The sequence below is a fragment of the Carassius auratus genome, chromosome 3 (assembly GCF_003368295.1).
Source record: "Carassius auratus strain Wakin chromosome 3, ASM336829v1, whole genome shotgun sequence".
Classification (NCBI taxonomy): Eukaryota; Metazoa; Chordata; class Actinopteri; order Cypriniformes; family Cyprinidae; genus Carassius; species Carassius auratus.
Window position 1 is genome coordinate 7,090,810 of NC_039245.1, and position 23,004 is coordinate 7,113,813.

At 38.8% G+C, this 23,004-nt stretch overlaps 2 protein-coding genes across 3 annotated transcripts; one reads left to right on the plus strand and one right to left on the minus strand.

The window, feature by feature from the left end:
- The first annotated feature begins 1,607 nt into the window (after positions 1 to 1,607).
- Positions 1,608 to 5,297, plus strand: LOC113045520 (myosin regulatory light chain 2, skeletal muscle isoform). Its single transcript, XM_026205930.1, has 7 exons — positions 1,608 to 1,778; positions 2,442 to 2,537; positions 3,578 to 3,653; positions 3,735 to 3,839; positions 3,936 to 4,014; positions 4,097 to 4,145; positions 4,385 to 5,297. The coding sequence occupies exons 1-7, from the start codon at positions 1,776 to 1,778 to the stop codon at positions 4,484 to 4,486; spliced, it is 510 nt and encodes a 169-aa protein (XP_026061715.1). The 5' UTR covers positions 1,608 to 1,775; the 3' UTR covers positions 4,487 to 5,297.
- An 854-nt stretch (positions 5,298 to 6,151) lies between these two features.
- On the minus strand, positions 6,152 to 20,713 carry LOC113045505 (TBC1 domain family member 10A-like). 2 transcript variants are annotated; one of them, XM_026205914.1, is made up of 10 exons: positions 20,270 to 20,713; positions 14,947 to 15,800; positions 12,189 to 12,288; positions 11,973 to 12,080; positions 11,597 to 11,703; positions 11,023 to 11,137; positions 10,814 to 10,879; positions 10,536 to 10,725; positions 9,823 to 9,977; positions 8,877 to 9,731 (listed from the first exon to the last, which is right to left on the minus strand). In XM_026205914.1, exons 2-10 carry the CDS (start codon positions 15,777 to 15,779, stop codon positions 8,877 to 8,879), a joined length of 2,529 nt encoding a protein of 842 aa, XP_026061699.1. In that variant the 5' UTR covers positions 15,780 to 15,800; positions 20,270 to 20,713. The 2 variants fall into 2 exon arrangements, with proteins under 2 accessions (XP_026061706.1, XP_026061699.1); XM_026205921.1 differs by lacking the exon at positions 20,270 to 20,713 and having other exon boundaries at positions 6,152 to 9,731; positions 14,947 to 15,779.
- Positions 20,714 to 23,004: the final 2,291 nt, after the last annotated feature.

Consider the following 23,004-nt stretch of genomic DNA (forward strand, 5'->3'; position numbering starts at 1 on the left):
GATTCCAGTCATCTCTGCCATGATAAACAGCTTTGAAGATACATGTCAGAGAAGATCACGTTACATGTAACATGTCCTGTACGTATAGACATGTACACTTTGACAGTCCATAAACAAAACAAAGATGACTGACACAGTGACCTACACTATGAAGATGCTAAATCAGAGATGTACAATATACACAACCTGATTGGTCATCAGTCAGACAAATTGTCTAATTGTCTTGAAAATTGTCTACAATGAACTTAAGAAAATCATTCTGACATGAAATATCTCATATCAAGGCCTACTCTTCCTCTGACCCAGGCTTTCCTTCCCTCTCTGTTGATCTCTCATACTCTTTGAATGCTGTTCCACCATATATAGTTAGAGGAGGGGTGTATCAATATAGCATAGGCTATACCATCTCTAATTTGAGAACCAGTCTAATCGTTCAGCTGCTTTTCCAACGACTGGAAGAATTATCAGTGTATGGGAATACAAGAATATTAAATTATTTATATGTATGCATTTCCTTTTCAAGTTTATTATTACCTTAGTCTTATCAATTTCTACAGATTGCTTAAATTGAACAATGAAAGATCCAGGCAAGATCTAGAAAGGGGAACAAGACATGTAAAGGACAGACTCACCAGGTATCAAATGAGCCTAAATGAGGAAAATAATGCAAAACAAACTCTTGGGAGTGCTAGAAGTGGAGAAGGAAGTGACAGATGGATTAAACAGAGAAGAAAAGGAGAGCGCAAGGAGCAGACAAGTTTGTTTTGCTATTTTGGTCACTCCCAGCTGTCCATTGCCCCCCCCCCCCTTTCCAAAAGAACCTGTATTAAGCCTCAGATTTCCCCTCACCTGTGTCCCAAACCAAACCCTCTGTGGGCTGCATTGTGCTGCTGATCTTCTCAAACTGAAAGAAAAGACGATAATGAAGTGCCCATACACAGAGCAGCCTCCCTTGTACCATCACAAACTGCGTCTTACAGTGACTGCAGAGTGACCGACCGAGGTCAAAGAGCTCCAGGGAGAGAGTGCTGAATTTGGGCATGGCCATGTGGCGGGTGAGGTGGGTGAGGGGACTTGGACACAAATCTTATGGTATCACTATACTAGGAAAGGCATTAAAACCTATTTTTGATTAGCACTGATTTGGAAAGAGGTGACAAGACAGCAAGGGTTAAGACGCCACAACAATCTCTTATATATCAGATGGGGGCATGTACACATATATGAACAAGATACTGTAATCATTGGCTCCAAAAATCTCAGGATTTACATCAATCAGTATCTATGAATGCAACCTCCCCCATCCCAACCCCAGGATTCAGGTGTAACACTGAAAACCAAATATTGATCCTCCACTAATCTAAATAGGGTGGGAGTCGAGTTCAGATTGCTTGAGTTATGTGATTGTGCGAAGTTCAAAGAGTCCCATACGTCTCCATGTCCTTATTAGTCTACGTGAGATACGCAGACCGCTGCCATCAGTATCAGATTCATCCAGTTCCAAGACTCCAGTAGCTATTTCTGAGCACTGTAAGACGATAGTGCATCCCACCCTGTGTTCCTTCATCACTTTACCCCTACCTCATCTCTCTCCCCTTTCATAGTTTTCCCTGTCCCTATTTCTTCCCTCTGTCTTTTTCCCAAGCCACACTTAAGGATGGCTCTATATTTAGCAAGGGGCCTTCGGCAGTATATAAACCGCACAGGAACAAGTCAATACGCGCCTTCAGTCTTCACTTCTTGAGCTTCTTAGACTTCACACATACCGTCTCAGCATGGTGAGTAGCCTGAAGCTTAGATGTTACCTGGCCACACCATCTAGGTGGACACATATGAGCCAAGGACATAATGCCTCAGTCTCAGCAGGGTTGAATGGAAGAGAGCTTGCATTTTGAATCAGCGCCTGATTCTTGGATAATTGAACTGTGGACTTTAACAGGATTTGATAAACTGGGCATTTTTTTACTGAAGCCGTTCTTTCTGAACCTGTGCTGTTGGAACCAGGACCAGCAGTTATAAACCATTAATCTGAGTGGTTTTGTTTTCTCTTGCCATGAAATATGGAATTCATTAATTTATTTAGTAATTTTATGTGAGATGGAAAATTAAGAAAATATAGAATATTGCAAGTTTCACCACAAAGCATAATATGATAAAGCTAATGAATATGGTTTTGTTAATCATATTAATGTGAGGAATGACCTTTGCACAGGTCATTATTTGGATGTATATCACATGTAAAAAAAAATGTGTGTTTTATTACAATGTGGCTTAACAGGGTTTTATTAACAATAAATATGTAAAAATGTCTTATGAATGAGAGTCATGTGTCTATAAGCTATATGTGGCACTGCAATGTGGGTGTCTGATCTTCAGTTTTTCAAATTATGCACATAATACGCACTATTCTACTGTACTTAATGTTTTTTCTTTCTTTCTAGGCACCCAAGAAGGCCAAGAGGAGGGCAGGAGGAGGAGAGGGTTCCTCCAACGTCTTCTCCATGTTTGAGCAGAGCCAGATTCAGGAGTACAAAGAGGTAAAACAAAAAAAAACAGATCAGATCTTATCATGTTCACCTGTACTTACACTTTCATTACAGGATTGGTTAAATTTTTAACACAATACAACAACAAGCATACCAATTTACCTGTGTCAGATACATTGGTACTAAATAGACGTCATATTGTTAAGTATATATATATATATATATATATATATATATATATGTGTGTGTGTATATGTATAAGCAGATCAACATCATCTCGTCTTTTTGTCTTGTCCGCTAATATCCAAAAAAAAAAAAAAAAAAGGTCAGGCATTTCTGGTGGCAGCTGAAGATCATAGTGCATTCTAGAAGAACAGAAAGAGATCATGTGGATTATATGAAAAAAATATAAAAGAGAAAGGAAAATGGGAAAAAAAAGCATAGCTCATGAGTATTATGTTTATATGTTATATTAAGATAGTTGCAGGAAAGGAATGTTAAAATGTGTATTAGATTTCTGAGTGGACCTTGAAATGACAAATGCAAAAAAGCACAAAAGACCAGAAAAAAATTTACCAGTTGACCTTCCTTTCGGTTCTTAAACATTGTAATTACCCTAAATTAATTTCATTATCTCAGACACTAAGTTAAAAAGTATGTACGCACATGCTAAATGGGTGAGGTGACTGGAATTAGCGTCAGGCTAGTGTGTGACTGAGCTATGTAAGGATGTGAAGTGGTTTGAATGGTTTATTAATAAATGATGCAGCCTTCTCAAGTGCCTCTTCAGGAATGTCTGACATTACAGTTGAGATGGACTTGACACGTCTCCCAGATGGAAAGAAGGATCAGCAAGGGTCTCTGTGGGGGCCAGGTGGGAGTTAGCAGCTGCTGCTCTTCAAGCCCCTTCTTGAGTTTCATGTTACTGATAAGAGATTTACTGTCAGGGAAGAGAAAAAAGATACAAGGGGAAAATTTCTTGTTAAATTGACTCTTTAGTCATTTGTTTACAACTAAGAGCAGGCTCATTTTCATAAACCACAAACTCCTGTAAAACTCTGCTTGTCTTTTTTTCTGTCCTGCACGTGTAGGCTTTCACAATCATTGACCAGAACAGAGACGGTATCATCAGCAAAGACGACCTTAGGGACGTGTTGGCCTCAATGGGTGAGTTTATGTCTTGTGTAATCTTGTGTCCTTTGTAAATATATCCATGCATGTGTGCTGACCGTCCTTGTCTCTCTGCAGGCCAGCTGAACGTGAAGAATGAGGAGTTGGAGGCCATGATCAAGGAAGCCAGCGGCCCAATCAACTTCACCGTTTTCCTCACCATGTTCGGAGAGAAGCTGAAGGGTATGCAAAAGGCCCTTTCTCTGGCTGTTTTCCCTTCAGTTTACCAATCATTGTTGTATTCAGTCAGTGTAACTTGCTTCCATTGTGTCTAAAAAGGTGCTGATCCCGAAGACGTCATTGTGTCTGCCTTCAAGGTGCTGGACCCAGAGGGCACCGGCTTCATCAAGAAGCAATTGTAAGCATATATTAACTCATTTTTTATTTCTATGTGCAAAATGTTTCCATGTCTGACTGCTATTCGTTATCTCTCTTCCCAGCCTTGAGGAGCTTCTGACCACTCAGTGCGATAGGTTCTCTGCAGAGGAGGTGAGATCACATGATGCTCTTCATAGTGTTAAATCAGCATGAAATGGCCATTCATGGCCCACAATTATTTCTTCTTCAATTATCCTTTTCCCTTGGCTGTATGTCACAATGCATAAAAGACCTGTCACTATTTCTGTTTCACTGCAACTTTAATACATTTTTCAGGATCAGATTAAGTCTCTAAAATGAGAACTGGTTAATATTTATTTAATCTTAATTCTTTGTTCGTCATCCATCAGATGAAGAATCTGTGGGCCGCCTTCCCCCCAGATGTTGCTGGCAATGTTGACTACAAGAACATCTGCTACGTCATCACACACGGAGAGGAGAAGGAGGAGTAAACGCTCGTGGAGACAAGACAGAAAATGAAGAGATGAACGTGCATCCCTCACTGCTTTACTCTCCCAGTCTGTTCTCTGTCCTCCTTCTCTTACTTTGTGTTTCTTCCTCCCTTTCTTCCTTTCCATCCTCTTTGTTACTCTCAAGCACTTACTCTCTCCATCTCTCCAAAGACTTGTCTCGCTGAGGCTGAATTGGGAGGGCGGAGAGGCTCATGACCACAGTGTCCGTCAAGTGGGGATATGGGATTGTTTTCAATAAAATGAACACCAATACTGTATCTCTCACATGCTCTCTCTTTCTCTCTGTTTCTCACTCATTACCCACGACCACCTCTCATGCATGAAAGTTGCAGCATCTTCTGCTGTTTGAGGGTTGAAGACTTCTATAGCTTGTGGCTGAACTCTCTCTCTAGATAAATGCGGAAGAGTGCTCAATGAGGGAAATGAGGCAAGATTGAGTGATCTCACTCTATAATAGAGGAACCAGTCATCATTTTTGTTTCTTTCGCTTGACAGTTCACTAAAAAGAAAGACAAAATGAGGGTTTTGAACCAAGAGAGAGCTTTGCCTCCTAAAAGTGATGCCAAGCTCATCACAGAGAGAGTGAGAGAGACAGACCGTCAATAGAGAGAATGGGGATTGCAGAGGAAAGAAAACACATCCTCTTCACTCCCTCTCTCCCCTCCTCTTCGCTATTTCTCTGTCCATGTTTTTTTTTTTTTTTTAATCTAACCTTTTGCTTTCTGCATCTCGGCCAGCTTTGCTCTGTCAGAAACTCTTCTGTAACCAATAAAAAGACACAAACTGTGAATAAAACATCTTTTTGTAATGCTGTGTCTGCTGGCTATGTATGACAGGTGGGATAAAACAGAGAATAGAGATGGTAATATAAGTTAAGGAAGATTACATAAGACTGCAGGTCTACGATGCAGTAAATCACAAGGGTGACCAGCAGTAGAAGAACATACTGAGAGCATGATAAAGCTATCTGCTGGACAATGACAGTTCTACAACGGCAATAATAGCACAGCTAAGCCGCTCCGTCACTATCACCTTCACTTTCACATGCTTCCAAGAGGTTTTTTAATATTTTAAGCATTAACTGCTCGTTTTCTAATTACTGATAGAGAAAAAATTTCCAATTTGACCAGAAAAGCATTTGTTTAAAACTGTTAAATTCTGATTGAACATTTAAACCAGTGCAATTAGTTTTATACCTTTATTAATTAAAAACTAAGAGGCCAAACTACAAGTTGACGTAGATATTAAAGGTCTTAAATCAAAAACTGATTTGTTTTATTACGTTCTCAAGCATATTTATTTATTGGTTAAGGCTTGTAATGCACGATCTATCAGACAACGCAGCAAAAAAACAACAACGTTATACAAGACCACCTTGTCAGGGTTTATCGCTTTACGTTACTCTCACTTGGAGTGAGTGTCACACGAGCAATTACTGCATTAGGCACATTTCCACATAAGGTTAACACTCATAAGGGGAAGAACCCTTTAGATATATATCCAAGCACATGACGTGTGAATCATGTAACCCGGACGTGACACAAAACCTCAGTTTCGTCGTGAGGTGATGAATTCACTGTATCAAAATAGTCCCACGTCACTTAAAATAACTCATTACATGAACAGAAAGAAACACACGCGAGGGAGATTTTAATACATTACGATTTATTGTTCTTCATAACTGTAATTATTAAATACACTGTGAACTTCCTCCTCTGCAGTTTTAGAACAACTGTCTTCATCTATGAATTCATTTCATTCTCAACTGTAAATGGTGTCATGTAAACATAAAAACAAGCAGGAGACATACAAAGGACAGGATGAGAGAACGAACCTAAATACATTAAAACGAAAATGATTTCAAATGAATTTTACAACAATCCTACAGCATACATTGGGTCTGATTCACCAATGCATGAATTAAGACAAGGCAAACTACTTTAAACCCTGACCCAGCTGTCTCAAGAGTGTTAGTAAAGCAACACTGGATGGCCTTGCATTAATCATTGGTGAGCACAGCGTCCGAACCGTTTCAAGTCCACCTGTCGCACTCTCGGGTGGCAATAGAGACCAGATGGTGTTAGTGAAGGTGGCCTGACAGGCACAAAAACCAGGTCTATGCTAGTGCTTGGAACTTAAAACAAGACACCTTTCCTTCAACATATCCAGTGCTGCTGTCAACAGTGAAGGGAGCCTGAGCCACCTGCTGGCCACAACATAAATGTCAACATCTACACTGTGCCATAGTTAGGAACATAACATTTGCATAGACATCATTTGCTTGTTTTCCATTTGAACAGTGGTGCCTTTAGACGAAGCAAAGACCACTGAGGTCAGGAAGGGTATCCCTGAAACCCTGTGTGGTATTGGTTTGACCCCCTGCAGTCGAGACTGAACAAGTTCAGTAAACACAGGAGACACCATTAAAACATTGACATGAGTATTTGGCTACCATCTGCAACCTAGAAACCACTTCAGGTCTCTTCTGTCTTGAAAGAGAATACTTTATATCAAGTAGTTTAGTAAGTATGGTCCAGTCACCTGGTGAATGTATCACAATAATTAAAAATACTGAGGGGTCAGTGGATTACTTTGGAGTTTAATTCACTTCAGTGTTCACGTCACATCAACAGTAACACTGTTCGGGAGAAGCTTGTGTTAAGGGTTGTATTTTACATGTTTAATTAACACAACAATGCCTAGAATACATTTTATTGATGCATTCCTTTTCTCTCCCAACTCTTTGGGATCACTTCCCCCTTCAATGGGGCATAATAATAATAATAATAAAAGATCAGAATGAAATAATAATCAGTATGAAGTCGCCATCTCCCGTAACACAAATACTGCAGTAATATTAGACAAGCTAGTGATTATAACATGTCTAAAATAAATAACTGCTTGTTTTTGTTCTCCAGGATGTTGGCAGAAAAATGTGCAAAAATTATTTTCAGCGCTTAACAATAAAATAAAAATAAATCCTGTGATTAAATGCATCGCTCTCCTCAAACCAAGCTCACTGCCGTTCCAGTCTACCAGGCCTCTGCAGTGCATACTTGCGTAGAAAAATAAAAAATCTAATTCAAACCAAGACTAATAGAAGCTATAATATAGTATATGATTTCATCCAATTCAATTAATAGTTTAAACATCACAATATTACAGCCTGAAGCCAAGAGCTTCAAAGGTCAAAGGTTAATGCTACGGTGCTGCACCAAACCGTTCCCATCCAACAAGGCGCAGACTTCAAGAGTTGTGTGAGCTGGATTAGCGACTGCCCTACATTAATGAACCGATCAAGGTTAGTGGTGAAAATCAACAGGTCTCAGTGCATCAATTTATTAAAATCCTAGTCTAAACTCTACATCCATATCAACATCAAGATAATTAACATAAAAAAAAACACAGATATCTGGAGTGACTGTCACGCTTTGCAGAATTTAACGTTTACTGCAGTTTATGTGATGCAAATTTATTTGAAAAAGAAGATAGAAAAACAACAAATAAGCTCGACGTCAAAAGGAATTTTTGGGTGAGGCCGTGTCTTTGAGCGGAGATAGACAGGTTCACTTATCATGAACAAATTGAATTTCTTTTTAATAATTATGTTAACTTAAATATTCAAATTTACTTCTTTAAATGGGGAATTAAAAGTGGCTATTAATCCCCCCCCCCCCAGTCAGTTCAACTTATCTCCTCCGCTCCCCAACATTTATTAATTCCTCTGAGAAGTGTGCGACTTTAAGGACGAGCTCCCTTGAGAGACTGAAAAGAGAGAAGAAAGACGAGAGCTTCATTACACTGCCAAGGCACAGACATACAAGAACAAACCAACACACACTAACAATCAACAGAACAATGAATAAATAGGTCCTCCAGAACACTCAGAGATAAGTTATTACCAGTGACCGCCATGCTTTTCTCGCCACAGAACAGTTTTATTCGGGTATTCTGGTTGAGTAAGCTCTCAGGTGATGGACAGAGGGGGATTGTGGGGCTGGACTGGCACAGATGGTGCTAGGGGTCTATGTACACCATGGCACACAGTACGACAGAATTGACTACTAATTATATAGCTGATCTCATCAATCAGATATCCACCTCCAAAAAAGCAACAAAAAAAAGGCTAAGTAATAAATGCTTCCTGTTTGGTCATTGGGTGAAAGCACAGTGCAGACGAGATGATGAGAGACGTGGGGCAGATGCCGTGATCCGGTTTTCCTTGTGAAATCAGTACTAGAGATGAAATGGACATTCCACGCTCTCACTCTCTGTACCAGTCTGCAGCCGTTTTGATTCCTTGTCCTCTTTTTTTTTTTTTTTACCATTCTCACACCTTCCTCTTGCCAAGTGAACGACGGGGCAGGAATTAGGCCAAATCTTTTGCTGCTGCGGCTCCGTTTTTTTCCTCAGGCTCTGCTCCTCCCCCTTTGTCTTTTTTCTTACCCCCCTTCTCCTTTTTCTTCTCTTTCTCGCCTTTCTCCTTCTTCATCTTTTCTTTCTCTGTTTTCTCCTTCTCTTTCTTCTCCCGTAATTTTTGCCTCTCCTCCTCTTTCTCTCGCTTCTTGTCCTCCTTGGTTTTCTTTTTCTTTTTCCCATCTTCCTCCACTGCCGTTTTTGCGGTTTCTGGGCAAGGTGGTAATGGGGCGTTGTTCGCGGTGGGTGATGGGATTGTGGGGGTGATCTGTTCAGAGACGACTTTAGGTGACGGCTGGAGCATCTGTGCGCTGGACGCGTGTGCGGTTGGAGCCGGTGGCGTGGTAGTAGATGATGCTGTAACTAGCGGACTGGGCCCATGCGGCACTGGTGGCCGCCCACTGGCTCCAGCGTTAGAGGCAGGTGGCACAGGAGGTTTTGAGGCCACTGCATTGGTTTCATCCCCGAGGGGCTGCAGTGGGACGAAATCCTGGCCAAATCTGCCAGAAGCAGAGCCCTTCTTGTTATGTGAGTGGAATGGCATCTTGGACTTTCTAAGACCAGCAAGCGACAGGAGGCTTGATGATGCACGTAAGGGTCCAGGGGGAGGGATGTGACTCGCCAGGAACGACAGGCTGCCGCCAGAGCTGATCGCAGCAGCTCGCTGTTTCTGCTCAAAGATGGCCCGTGTTCCGTGCAAACGGCGGCCCGGTTGGTGAGTCAACTCTCCACGAGATACCCGCCACTTGCGCACCTGAACACGGCACTCACTCTCAATGAGGGACTCCGTCACAGACAGAGAGACCACCTGAAAACAGAGTAGAGAGAGAGTATGAGGAAGGATATGGCATGTTCTACTGCTACTTCTCTATAACGTGTTCTCTCGTAAGAGCGCGCACCTCTTGCACCAGAACTTCCTCTCTGATAGATTCAGGTGGGATGTTCCTCAGTCGCTCCATGGTCTCGTACATGCCCTGCAGCTCCCGGAGCTTATCTACAGACCCCAACATCTGCTTGAGTAGCACCAGACCCACCCGGAACACAATCTTCACTCCTGACAAACAACACACACACACGTTTCTTTACATGCAAGGATGTACCAGAGTTTAAAAGTTCATTTATGATGTCACAGAAGATTTTCTCTGAACTTGATTTCACTTTCTGTTTCTTTTCATAGAATCCTGAAAGAAAAATGCATCACGGTTCGCATAAAAATATTTAAAATAAGAAGTTTTTCTTAAGCATCAAATCAACATATTAGAGTGAATGAAAGATCATGGGACACCGAAGACAGGAGTAATTGCTGCGGAAAATTCAGCTGTCATCACAGGAATAAATTATTTATAAGTTACAGGAATAAACAAGACAAAAATAAATGGCTGTTTTAAATTGTAATAATATTTCACGATATTTAAGCTCAAATAAATGCAGCCTTAGTAGGCATAAAAGATCTCTTTCAAAACCTTTAAATAAACATTACCATTATATTATATTATTTCATAATTTGAAGTCATATTCAATATAAACATAGAGAAGTAATTTGCACAAACATAACGATTTTTAACTCCATACTTATCGCAGGTGCTTTTATTCTCTAATGTGTCTGACTGACCTTCACAGAAGAACATGTCCCAGACATGCAGGACACAAGACCAAGGCAGTGTTCGGGAGAAAATGCACATAAACCACTCTGTCATGTACAAGATGGGGTCGATCTTAAATTTCTTCAGGTGCCGGTAAGCCATGGGACAAACTCTCCTCAAAAGAGAGAAAAAAATCTCTCCGTCCAGCTGAATAGCTTCCTGAGGGACAGGAGAAGAGAAGAAAGAAGAGTTAAAAAAAAAAGAACCCTCTTCTCTGATCCAGAAAAGAGTTGCTCTGAGTACTCACCAACCCAGCACTGTAGTATCCAGGCAAGTATTTCTCACAGATTTGCACCAGGCACCAGAAGGCTTGCTAGAAGAAAATGACAGTGAAGATGGTGACAGTTTTATATCCTGTGATATTCCAGTAAGTCATAATTTCTTTCCCTGCTGTTGTTTTTAAAGAAAAACATCCTAGCAGAGCAAAATAGACAGCTTTGTTAAAGCCTGTCTTACCTCAGCAGGCATGTGCATGAGCAGCACGGCTGCCACTGGTGCCTGGGCCTGACAGTAACCCTCCTCTGGTCGATAGACGGTGTAGGCCTTCAGTATACGGTACAGATCCTGCTGCCTGAGAACACACACACACACACACACACACACACAGAGACAGACACACAGACATTAGGTAAAATGAACTGATTAATGGAAGTCTGGATAAAAACTGCTGATATTTATTTCTGTGGTATACATGTAAAAGATAATACTATTATTATTATTACTATTCATTAGTATACTGTTTGAATTGGGCAAAACATAATTTGCTTAGATATTAGGCATAGATATATCCCCAAATACATTAAAGAAAAAATTAGAAGCATAGGTGAAGTAAAAGCTTGGGGAAGTATGAAACAAAGGCTATCTGGTATCAGTATGCACACTACGCAGTGAATACAGACAGATAATACAGATAATAGACTAAAAACAAAGAGGGACAAAATCCCTTCCTTCAGTTTCTCAGATTGTGCAATGTTCTAAATAAAAGCCTTAGATCGCCCTTTCCCTTGATAAAACCCTCATCTGCATTTACCCATGTCCTCCCCGAGCAGCAAACATCTCGTGGAATGGGAACTGCCTGTGCAAGTCCTTCTCTATGATGTCCAACCACTTCGGATCTCCCTGCTCTTGCTCCAACTCCTGAGAGACAAGAAAAGTGAAACAAATATAAGAAAGGAAAAGGAAAAAGGAAAAGAAAAAAAGGAAAAGAAGAGTGTGCTGAGCAGATAAACTGAGATTTACATGACATGTTAAGTACATACAAGAAGATTTAAAAGGTGAGACAGAGCTCCAGATTGTTTGACTACTCTTCTTGACAGTGTAACAAAGTGCAGCAGCATATGAACTTGGAGGAAGTTGATTTAGCACCACGACTGTCTTCACAGAAGATGTATCAAACCTGAGCGTACATCAAACTTTCCCGGATTGGAATCGAGGAGCTCCTGGCTGTTGGAGAGCAGCTGCCAGGCTTTAGATCGGAGTGAAGACGGGATTCCTTTCCTGCAGCGCATTTTCACCTGCAGCAGAAAGAAAACATAACTCAACATGTATAAACCTTCAAATGCACAGCATTTCCTATTCCTAGTCAGTTATGCCTTCCATGACACTTAAAGTGAGAAACAGACCTTTTGAAAGCGTCGTGATACCCATTTGTCCCAGTTTCTGAACATGTCCAACCATTTCATCTCTCTCTGCCTCGCCACGGCCACAGCGATCTCCGCCTCACTTCAACACAGAGAGGGATTCATAAACACATACACCACACACAACAAATAAACCTATAAACACCCACTCATGCCCTGAGATAATGTTGAGCTTACAAATGGCTCAAAACCTGAGAGGGTTACTATTGAGTCTAAAACAGACAGCTGTAAAACTAATCAGAAAGCCCTGAAATCTTCTCTTATTGGTGAAATAATAATGCCAAAGAGCTTTGTAGCTTTGTTGAGAATTTATGTCTACCAAATTAAACAAATATAACACTGCACCGTAGTGACACCAGAGATAGAAACTCCAATCTGAGGCTTGGATTTGAGTGCTACTTAAAGGCGAAATATGCTATTTCTGTGCCATCAAACAGAACTGCAAAAATAATAATGTTTTATAAAAACAGACACTGTCATTCTAGCCTATCACTGTAAAAAAAGTGAGCCAATGTCATTATTTGGTGTTGGTCGTGATGCTCAGACACAGCACACAGCTTTAATAACAGCACAGAGCCAGTATTTACACTATTTGGGAAACCTTTTAGTACAAAACAATTTCTTGACTTAACAGTTAACGTCAGCCTTCACTTGACTTCTTAAGTATAAATCTAAAAACTTTGTGAACAAGTCAGTATCTTAAAGGCAAGAAATAATGTCTCTGAAAATAGCTACACTGTTTAGATGTACTGAATTTAATACAACTAATAAAAAATAGAGATATCTTCTAAAATGAGGTAACAAATATGAATTTGGACATATTGCTTTACTAGTTTGACAAACAAGGAAATACCCTAAAATAATATATATATAAAAAAAAAAAAAGAAAAAAAAAAAAATATATATATATATATATATATATATATATATATATATATATATATATATATATTTATATATATATATATATATATATATATATATATATATATATATATAATAATAAATATATATGTGAGACTTTTAGTAAACAGGCTTTTAGATTTGTTTAGCTATGTCTGATTGATACAATGGCTTACAAAATAATAATAATAATAATAATAATAATAATAATATATAGCAGAAAACTAATTCACAGTACACAGACCAAATGAGAAAGTCTAATTTAAGGCTAACCCTCACCGACCAATTTGAAATAGCTGGAAAAACATGTGGTGGTTAATAAGTTAATGCTGAACAGGAATAAAAAAAGGAAACGTTCAAATGTAAACGACAGTGTTCGTGCCCATTTTAGCAGAATTAGTCAGTACTAGAGATAAAGCAGAGACAGTCAGGGGAAGAGGGAGACAAAAAGTGAGACAGTCAGTGCACTCTGAGTCAGACGAGCCCTCTCAGCACGATCTGAGTCACTCACAACAAACACATGAAGGACACGGAGAGCGAGCTAGAGAGGAGGGTACAGGAAGAATGCACCAAATGCTCATCCTGCTTTCTGTTGTAGACATTAATTATTAATATCCCAGCAGCATTCACATCAGGTGCTGCCAATTACCCCCTCATTCACATCTATTATACATGCTTATTCTGATTCATCAAACCAAGGAATGAACTAGAGCCAGGCACAAGAATGTGAATAATGAACAATTACAAAATATATCACTTTCAATTTTATGTACACATATAAATGACAGTATAAAATAAATATCAAAATTTACCTACTTTATTTTACTAATGCATTAAATCAATATTATTTTACAAATCTTATATCTTAAAAAAAAACTGGAAAATAGATTTCTTGGAATACTTGCAGTGATGACTGTGAAAAAGAGTGATAGTTTGGCAGTTTAATTTGATCTAAACATCAGTCAAATTTACAAACTCTTAAGGCAAGTTCACAAACCAGGAAGAACTGTAACTAAAAAAGTTAAATAATCTAATAATAGCTTAATTTCATGAGAAGGGAAGTCAACCTCACCAACTCAATGATAACGGCACACTGGTTAGAGCACTTTCAGAACTACTTTTTCCAGCTGATGGGCAATAAAAAAACATTGACCAATCAGATTCCAGCTGATGTTAAAGAGCATGGGCATTTATAATGGCAGAGAACATAACCGCAGCATATACTTAAAATAAACAGAAAGTTGTTGTGCATTATTGCGGATGCTAATGTAGTTATTTTTATAGTTGTTACTAAAGTTACTGTTCTTGGTGCAAACAGGCGTTAAAACTATTCTTGCTACTGAAGATTAAACTAGAAATGCAAGTTGGAAGACAGGGTTAGATCACAAAACTAGTCTGGTCCTTAGGAAACTTAATGGTCAAATACAGTAAAACAGTATTGCTGTAATCAGATGAGTATCCTGAATCACTTGAAAACACATCAGATTGTGAAAGAAAAATGGTTTGTGAAGTGTTTCATGTTAATTTGAGTAACATTAACTTTATTAATTTTAAATAAAATTATTAAAAACTATTAATCTCAGAATTATTAAAGTTGACTGCTCTGTATAGTCGAAACTCCAATCCTGAAAATATCGATATGTTTACAGGAAAGGTATACATTTTTACAGTGGAAAATACACAGATATTCACATGCTGAAATATGTCAAATGCTCTTATAAACTGAAGCGGTATCTCTTTGCTCGAAGTGCTAATAAGGAAACCATAAAAATAGCATGTGAGAATGTGGTTTTGAGTCATTCAGTTCACACACAAACACACACACACACACACCCACCTGCCCTCACTATACTGTGTTCCTCCCAGGAAGCCATATTTATCAGTACGCTTCACTGGACCGTTGACCTCGGAGTCTGATCCAAAAGAGCTGCCATCATCGCCGAGCCCCGACAGAGACTCCAGCGTGCCGGACATTAGGCTGGCTGACTCCAGGTAGCTGAGCGTGTCCGGGGCTGGTCGCGAGTAAGAGGAGGGCAGAACCCAGGACCCACTGGACTCCTGCACCAGTACAGCTGGGGGCTCAGCCCTGGAGGGTGTGCAAGGGGGCTCAGTGCTGGGAGAGTTAGGTTCGGGGTTCTGGGCCGACTCGGGCTGGGGGACTGTTTGTGCTTCTAAGTCTTGTGAAGAGGGGGCTGGATTGGAGATGGGAACAGGAGGTGTAAACTGTGGAGGAATGTCCACGGGGGGAACAGGACTGGAGGTCTGGCTGACTTGAACGTTGGGATAGAGATTAGGACTGGGGTTAAGTTCAGGCGATGATGGCATCTGTTGCTCCTGTGCTTCACTGTGTCGCTCCGTTTGGTCGATTAAATCATTTTTCCCATTTCTCTCTCCATCTGGAGCAGCTAGTACCTCTGCAGGAGGCCCAGCAGCGCTCACTGATGCTGCTGAATCGAGAGCGCCACTGTTTTTGACTGGTGTGCTCTCCCTAGAAGAAGAGATTTTTCCGCTTGCCTGTAATGTTGGGTTCCCCATCACAGCTCGGTCCCCATAGAGAGATGATTTTGGGATGGGAGTTTCAGAGGGGAGAGGCTGTGGGCTGGTGGGAGCAGGGACTGGAGGGTCAGCCATACCGGGAGGAGAGGGAGTGAGGGCGGTGATTTCAGCCATGGCTGCTCCTCACCGATACAACTGATCAAAAGAGAAACAAGAATGATATAGTCAGTAATTATTCCTTAGAGGACAAGAATAAGAACAAACACTGGGATATCATTAAAAAGCATGAACCCAATTCGTAAACGGTTTGCAATGATGCAGGTGTTTAGATGTGACAGTTTGCAGGAAATTCTACTCATGTGGAATTGTTTCTAAAATAAATCCTCTGTGAAAATCCACAAGCATGTCTCACATCATAGCTCTCCAAAGAAACAATTTTCTCATTTGTTTTACGCCAAAATAATAACATAACACGCCTATAAAGCATTCAACTAAAGAGGTGCTGCCTAAAACGATCTGTGAGCCTCTGATTCAGGGGCGTAGCCAGCAGACCGGCCTGAAGGGCATAGGCCCGCCCACTATGATGAACAGGCTCATGATTATAGATCAGCATGATATCATAGGAAATTTGCATCTACTATGAATATGCAAATATAATATTTGTTAAATATTTTTTTAATCTATTTTAACACAATTAAAATTATTATAACATCTTAAATATTAAAATAAATAAAATGTGGTTCTGCATAATTCTTAATGAGTTCTTGCAGGCTTATGATATTTAAAAGTACTTTTTACTTAATTATGCAAGGTTTTTTTTTTTTATGAATATATATCAAAGCTCTGACTTGGTTCACTCTGTAAAGCTGGGAACACACCCCTGTCAGGCCAATTATGAATTTAATTTGGTCTCAGTCTGTGTTTTCAGTCGTTGTTTGAAGTCGTTCATGTGTGTAGTGTCTAAAGAATTTAAGACCAGCTGCTATCCTCACAACGACTATTTTATTTTTATCATATTTGCAACTGACGCCGGTGACTAACTGCACTTTTTCTCAAATACATAGGCCTATTAAAGTAAATAATTCATTAACAAATTAAAAAAAAATCTGAAACATGTCATTTCTGAATTAAATAATTGATACAATTTTAATATATCTAATATGTCTGAGGAAATATGATGAGGAAATACGGCGCCTTGAATAAGCTATCTTTGTACATTTGCTGTAGACAGATGAAAGAAAAATTAAAATGTACAGACAAATGACTTCTGTTTCATTTAATCAGTAAACTGTATTTACTGTATTAATTCAATGTAGACTGATGAAATGAAAATGAAAATATACAGATAAACGACTTCTGTTTTGGAATAAATAATTTTCGTTCTAACTGCTACTCAGGTTTTATGTGGACAGGTTACAGCTACAGTTTGTCGATGTTCTGTGACTTAAGCCACAGCTGATAGAAAGTTCACGTCTGTGTTTCATATTCGTATCAGTTGAGCAGACGTGCATTAGCGACCTGGCCTAAGGGATTCTCTCTACACAGCTTCTAACCTTATAGTTCGAGCAGCGGGTTGTAATCTGGGGCTGTTGTGAATGACATTTGTGACTGTGATGGAGACATGGTAGTTTTACTATGCATGTCTTCTACTGTGTTCCACAGTTTATTTTTCAATAGGATGAAAGAAAAGAAGATTGAAATGGCCTGGATATTAAGTCAGACTCTATCCATTAGTGCCTGCTCACTTTTGCACAGGCCTGATCAAAACTTCTGCCTCCGCCACATCTCTTTTTCACAATAACCATAAGTCCGCCTTTATACTCTCCAGAAGGATGTAAATCCTGTGTGAGAAGAGCTGCATGTGGTGGGAGACTGTACATTTATCTAATCTCAAGTAAAACCACAAAAGAAATGCAGTTTGGAGAGCAAGGCAAGGCAAGTTTATTTATATAGCACATTTCGTACACAATGGTAATTCAAAGTGCTTTACATAAAAGAAAGTAAAATAATCATGAAGACAAACTTAACAAAAATAAAACAAGCAATTTTAAAACTTTTAAAATGATTAAAACATTTAAAAACAGTTATAAAATGATTAAAAAAATTTAATAAAAATAAAACAGTGAAAATATAGTGCAATCTGTTCGGACAGAGCAGCTCTCATCCAAATCAAAGACTAAATTCATTTGTGATTTGCAAGGTACTGTGAAGATTGTGGGGAACACAGTAGATTCTATATTTGTTTTACCATTTATTATCTATATTAAAGGTAAGATAAAAAAAAATATTTAGAAATATATTTCAAATTGTAGAGAAATGCACTTACAATGGACTTTTGTAACATTATTATTATTATTAAGCAACTTTTTCACTTCCAATGCTCCTTGCTGAGTATTAAATTGGTCTTAATCAGTTTATCTGAATTAATAAATATAAAATAAATATTACATTAAAATAAAAATCTGACTGATCAGTAGTCTACCTTTAAACAGTCACTTTGACCACATTAAAAGTTATGTTTTTATAGATTCTGAAGAAACAAAATAAAAATTACAATACAGCAGATGATGAACATGAAACAACTAGCCATTTATGCAAAAGTTATACCACATAAACAACTTGTCTATACTTAAATTAAGAATTCAAATAAATGAAAGGTAACAACATGTGACATGACGCATTGTATTTAACCATATCCTCAAGAGTAAGAAACATTCAGAGGACCTTTGTATTGTTCAGTAAAGACAATGGTCAACTGTTTCACAAAGAGTCTCATTTACAGTTTCAAGGTTACTTTATTTGTATAGCACATTCAAAACAACCACAAGACTGACCGAAGTGCTTCACAAGAGAAGCAGCATCATAAAAAGTATTGAGAACACACAAAACAGACTAAAGCAAAGAACCAGAACCAAATAAAAGGCAAATAGAAAATATAATAGGCAGGAATATAAAACCTAATAGGCCAATGAAAACAGACGGGTAATTAAAAAAAGGTTCTGGTCACCAGATCTTAGGCTTCTCGAGGGTATGTACAGATGCAGCCATTCAGATTTTAGTGAATTCTGAAGACGCAGACAAACTACAGTGATGATTTGATTACAGTGTAAAGCTGCACTAGTAAAACAGGTCCAGTTTAGATACATAGGAACAGGGTACCACTATTTCCTCTTACACTAAGATCTGCCTCTTAGACTTCCGCATGATCTATATATAAATGTGTCTGAGTACAGATGCTGACAGGAGATGAAAAGGAAGTGGTTCCTTGACAGAAACACAGTGGCTGAACATTCGAACACGCCTGTGAAGCTCAAACGCCTTCTAGGCAGACAGCTCAGTTGGTCTGGACTCACAGCTCATGTGTGAAGGTAAAAAAAAAAAAAGCTGATGGAACATTCACATTCACAGAAAGTAGTGTGTTATAAAGCATTATCTCATAACCAGCTATTAATAAACCTCAATGCAAAACTCATCAGGAGTTGTTGTTTTTTTCTTTATTTTTGTGGTATAGAAAGAAAACCTTACTAATTCGAACAAATCTTTATTTATTTTATTTTTAACCGGGTGCAAAAACATATCATTTGACACAGTGTAATTAATCATGCTCCTATAGAGTCAGCTCAAAAAGACCAAGTTAATTTGGTAACTAAATATAAATGATAATTTTCATTGGCCAATACTTATTTACATTCCGGCTGAAAAACGTAATGTGATGATAAACCTGTCATACATTTGTAACATTTAAGCTGCTGTTTGATTCTTAATGTATTTTTTTCTTCCCTCAACAGTCAAATCCTCCAAACACTCTTGGAGTCAGTCTGTCCAGTCAGTAAACTGTTGACTCGCGAACAGCTCGGACCGACTAAAAAGACCAAATCGGGAATGACTCATTCGTATCGGTTCAATCGATTCACTAAAAAGATTCTATTCGAAAGAAGGAATCGTTCATGAATTGGACAATGCTTACTTTGTGGGACTCCACCCATACACGGCAACTGTGTTCGTTCCGGGTCTCCAAGCCTAATAATATCTAAAGTGTGAGGACGAATGAGTTGTAAACAAACCACACATGTGAGCTTTCAGTGCCAGGTTTTAAAAAGGCAATGATGTAAAAGTATGAACTGAATGCTGTGATGTAATTAACCACATGTGAGGTGAATGGACAATAATTCGCTACCGGATCCCGTGAAACCTCCGTTTAAAAGGGCCAACATATACACAAAATACATAATGACTTTAAACGCAAGACCACAGTCATAAAACACACAAGGTCATGAAGTGAGCATATAGCACCTGACGCTGGATATGTGACTGCCAAGTTTATCCTAAAGCTGCTGTCCGATCTGTCACGCAACATCCTCTCAACACACGTGCCCGTATTGTGCTGAGATACGCGATTCACTCTTATGGTTCATAAAATGTGTATGAAATTGAGAAGTTTTTTTTATTTTTTATTGTAACTTAATGTAATATATTTAGCTGTTGAATGTGGCCTGCTAACTTGCTAGCTCGAGTCTACAGTAACCGATCAGCTCAACTTCCCGGTTTACGGCGGACTAGCTTTTGACGGTGTTCATCTGTTTTGTCACATCTGTTCCCTATAAGAAGAGATAAAAGAGAGGAGTGTGCTCATTATCATCCTCATCCTTATTATTCAGACTCACCCGCCGCTGTGGGATCTGTCCGTCCGTCCGTCCGTCCGTCCCGGGGGGGCTCCTGTCTGCTCCGGTTACCGTGACCGCCCCCCCGCCGCTGAACGGATGCAAGGGCGCTAGCGAGGTAAGCCGCTGGGCCGGTAGAAAAGCTCTAATGATAAAGCCTAAAGAACGGTTGGGGGTCTGAGTGTGGAGGGCGGTGTGCTGCTGGGCTAACGGTGCTAGCTAAACAGTGCCGCTCCGTACGTGCTTCCCACTCATCCGCGCGCAAACAAATCCGTATCACTGTTGGCATTGAGTTCACTTGTGCGTTGCGTTTTAAAAAAAGTCAGGAAACCATCTGAAATGTCAAACGGGTATCATCCTTGGCTGGAAGAGATAAACACGGCCCTGCTGACATCTCGCCGTGTCTGCATTTCCTACAACCAACCAACTCCGAGTGACAGCGACGTGCGCGCACCCGGGACGCAAGGCGTGAACGCGGTGGTTGGAATGACGCAAAGACGCCCAGCCAGGTCAATGCAAATCACTCGCGTTGAAATTGAATGAAATGCTTTAACAAGTTAAATTTTTAATTTATTTATTTAATTAATTTATTTTTTATTTAACGAATTGTAGTTCTCAAGACGCGTGAGTATTTTTATTTACATCACTGTATTTAATTCCTATTGTGTCTATTCTCTCTGTTTTATTTTACTTCTCATTGTTATTGTCTGTATAATGTTTTGAGCATTAATAAAATAAATAAATAAATAAAAACACTAACAATGGATCTTCTTCATCCCTGAAAGCAATTTTACATTTTAATAAGCTATATATCCTAGGAAAATTAACATAAGGGAAACATTATTGACAATAACAAATAAATATAAAAACTGTATATAGTGTTTAAACTAATTAAATAATAATTGTTCTTTTGGTACAATTTATTTTAAGGTGGCCTTGTTACAGGGTAATTACACAAATAACTACTAAGTAATATTAATAACAGGCTTCTTGGGATTAGGATTTACAGGTATTGGTAAGTAGGTTACATGTAACGTGTAAAAAAGTCTTGGGCTTTTTTTTTATATATATATTAAAGCCATAATAACAATAATAAATTCATACATACAGGTGCTGGTCATATAATTATAATATCATCAAAAAATTGATTTCACTAATTCCATTCAAAAAGTGAAACTTGTATATTATATTCATTCTTTACACACATTTGATATTTTTCAAATGTTTATTTATTTTAATTTTGATGATTATAACTGACAACTAAGGAAAATCCCAAATTCAGTATCGCAAAAGATTAGAGTATAACTTAAGACCAACACAAAGAAAGGATTTTTAGTAGTCTTGGCCAGCTGAAAAGTAAGAACATGAAAAATATGACCATGTACAGCAGTCAATACTTAGTTGGGGCTCCTTTTGCCTGAATTACTGCAGCAATGCGGTGTGGCATGGAGTCGATCAGTCTGTGGCACTGCTCAGGTGTTATGAAAGCCCAGGTTGCTGTGATAGCCTTCAGTTCTTCTGCATTGTTGGGTCTGGCATATCGCATCTTCCTCTTTACAATACCCCATAGATTTTCATGGTCTAACGAAGGTCAGGTGAGTTTGCTGGCCAATTAAGAACAGGGATACCATGGTCCTTAAACCAGGTACTGGTAGCTTTAGCACTGTGTGCAGGTGCCAAGTCCTGTTGGAAAATGAAACCTGCATCTCTATAAAGTTGGTCACACTTTTTTTCTACCACATCTTTTCCTTTCCTTCACCTCTCTATTAATGTGCTTGGACACAGAGCTCTGTGAACAGCCAGACTCTTTTGCAATTAACTTTTGTGTCTTGCCCTCCTTGTGAAAGGTGTCAATGGTCGTCTTTTGGACAACTGTCATGCAGCAGTCTTCCCCGTGATTGTTTAGCCTACAGAATTAGACTGAGAGACCATTTAAAGGCCTTTGCAGTTGTTTTGAGATAATTAGCTGATTGGTGTCTTCAATATTGAACCTTTTCACAATATTCTATTTTCTGAGATACTGAATTTGGGATTTTCCTTAGTTGTAAGTTATAATCATCAAAATTAAAAGAAATAAACATTTGAAATAAATCAGTCCGTGTGTAATGAATGAATATAATATACAAGTTTGACTTTTTGAATGGAATTAGTGAAATAAATCAACTTTTCGATGATTTTCTTATTATATGACCAGCACCTGTATATAATGACGAGAGTATTGACAATACAGTGAAGCGATTATTATTAATCATATCTAGTTAAATTTCACCATTTACCAACCTGAAGCATGTTCTTGAGTATGCAAGGGTTAAAAGGGGCCAATTTTACTGAGCAAAACTATGTTTACAGATCAGGTGTAAGGAAAAGGAAACAAGTTGGAATCGTATATAAAGGTAATTTAGAAACATTGTATTAGCGAGAGAGAGAGAGAGAGAGAGAGAGAGAGAGAGAGAGACGTCTGGTCTTCACATTTTGATTAAACATTTTAAATCTTTTGGGTGAGTGGAAACTGAGCGAAATGTTGCCTCGTTTATGACATTTATTAAACGGTGTGAATTACTCGGAGTTAATTGGATAAAATTAACCACTAGATGTCGCAGTGGGCATACAGTTTGCATCTGTCGCTTAAAGGGATTTTTTTGTCATTTACTCACCCTCATGTCGTTCCAAACCTGTATGAGTTGCTTTCTTATGTTGAACATGAAAGAAGATATTTGGAGATTGCTGGTAATCAAACA

What these genes read in the sequence shown, in the direction of transcription:
- LOC113045520 (XM_026205930.1), top strand. An exon ending in AGATTCAGGAGTACAAAGAG is followed by an intron (nt 2,538 to 3,577) that starts GTAAAACAAAAA and finishes CTGCACGTGTAG; the next exon opens with GCTTTCACAATCATTGACCA. An exon ending in ATAGGTTCTCTGCAGAGGAG is followed by an intron (nt 4,146 to 4,384) that starts GTGAGATCACAT and finishes GTCATCCATCAG; the next exon opens with ATGAAGAATCTGTGGGCCGC.
- LOC113045505 (XM_026205921.1), bottom strand. Translation starts at nt 15,779, where the DNA reads ATGGCTGAAATCACCGCCCTCACTCCCTCTCCTCCCGGTATGGCTGAC. An exon ending in TCATGCACATGCCTGCTGAG is followed by an intron (nt 10,880 to 11,022) that starts GTAAGACAGGCT and finishes ATTTTCTTCTAG; the next exon opens with CAAGCCTTCTGGTGCCTGGT. An exon ending in GGACATGTTCTTCTGTGAAG is followed by an intron (nt 9,978 to 10,535) that starts GTCAGTCAGACA and finishes GTTGTTTGTCAG; the next exon opens with GAGTGAAGATTGTGTTCCGG.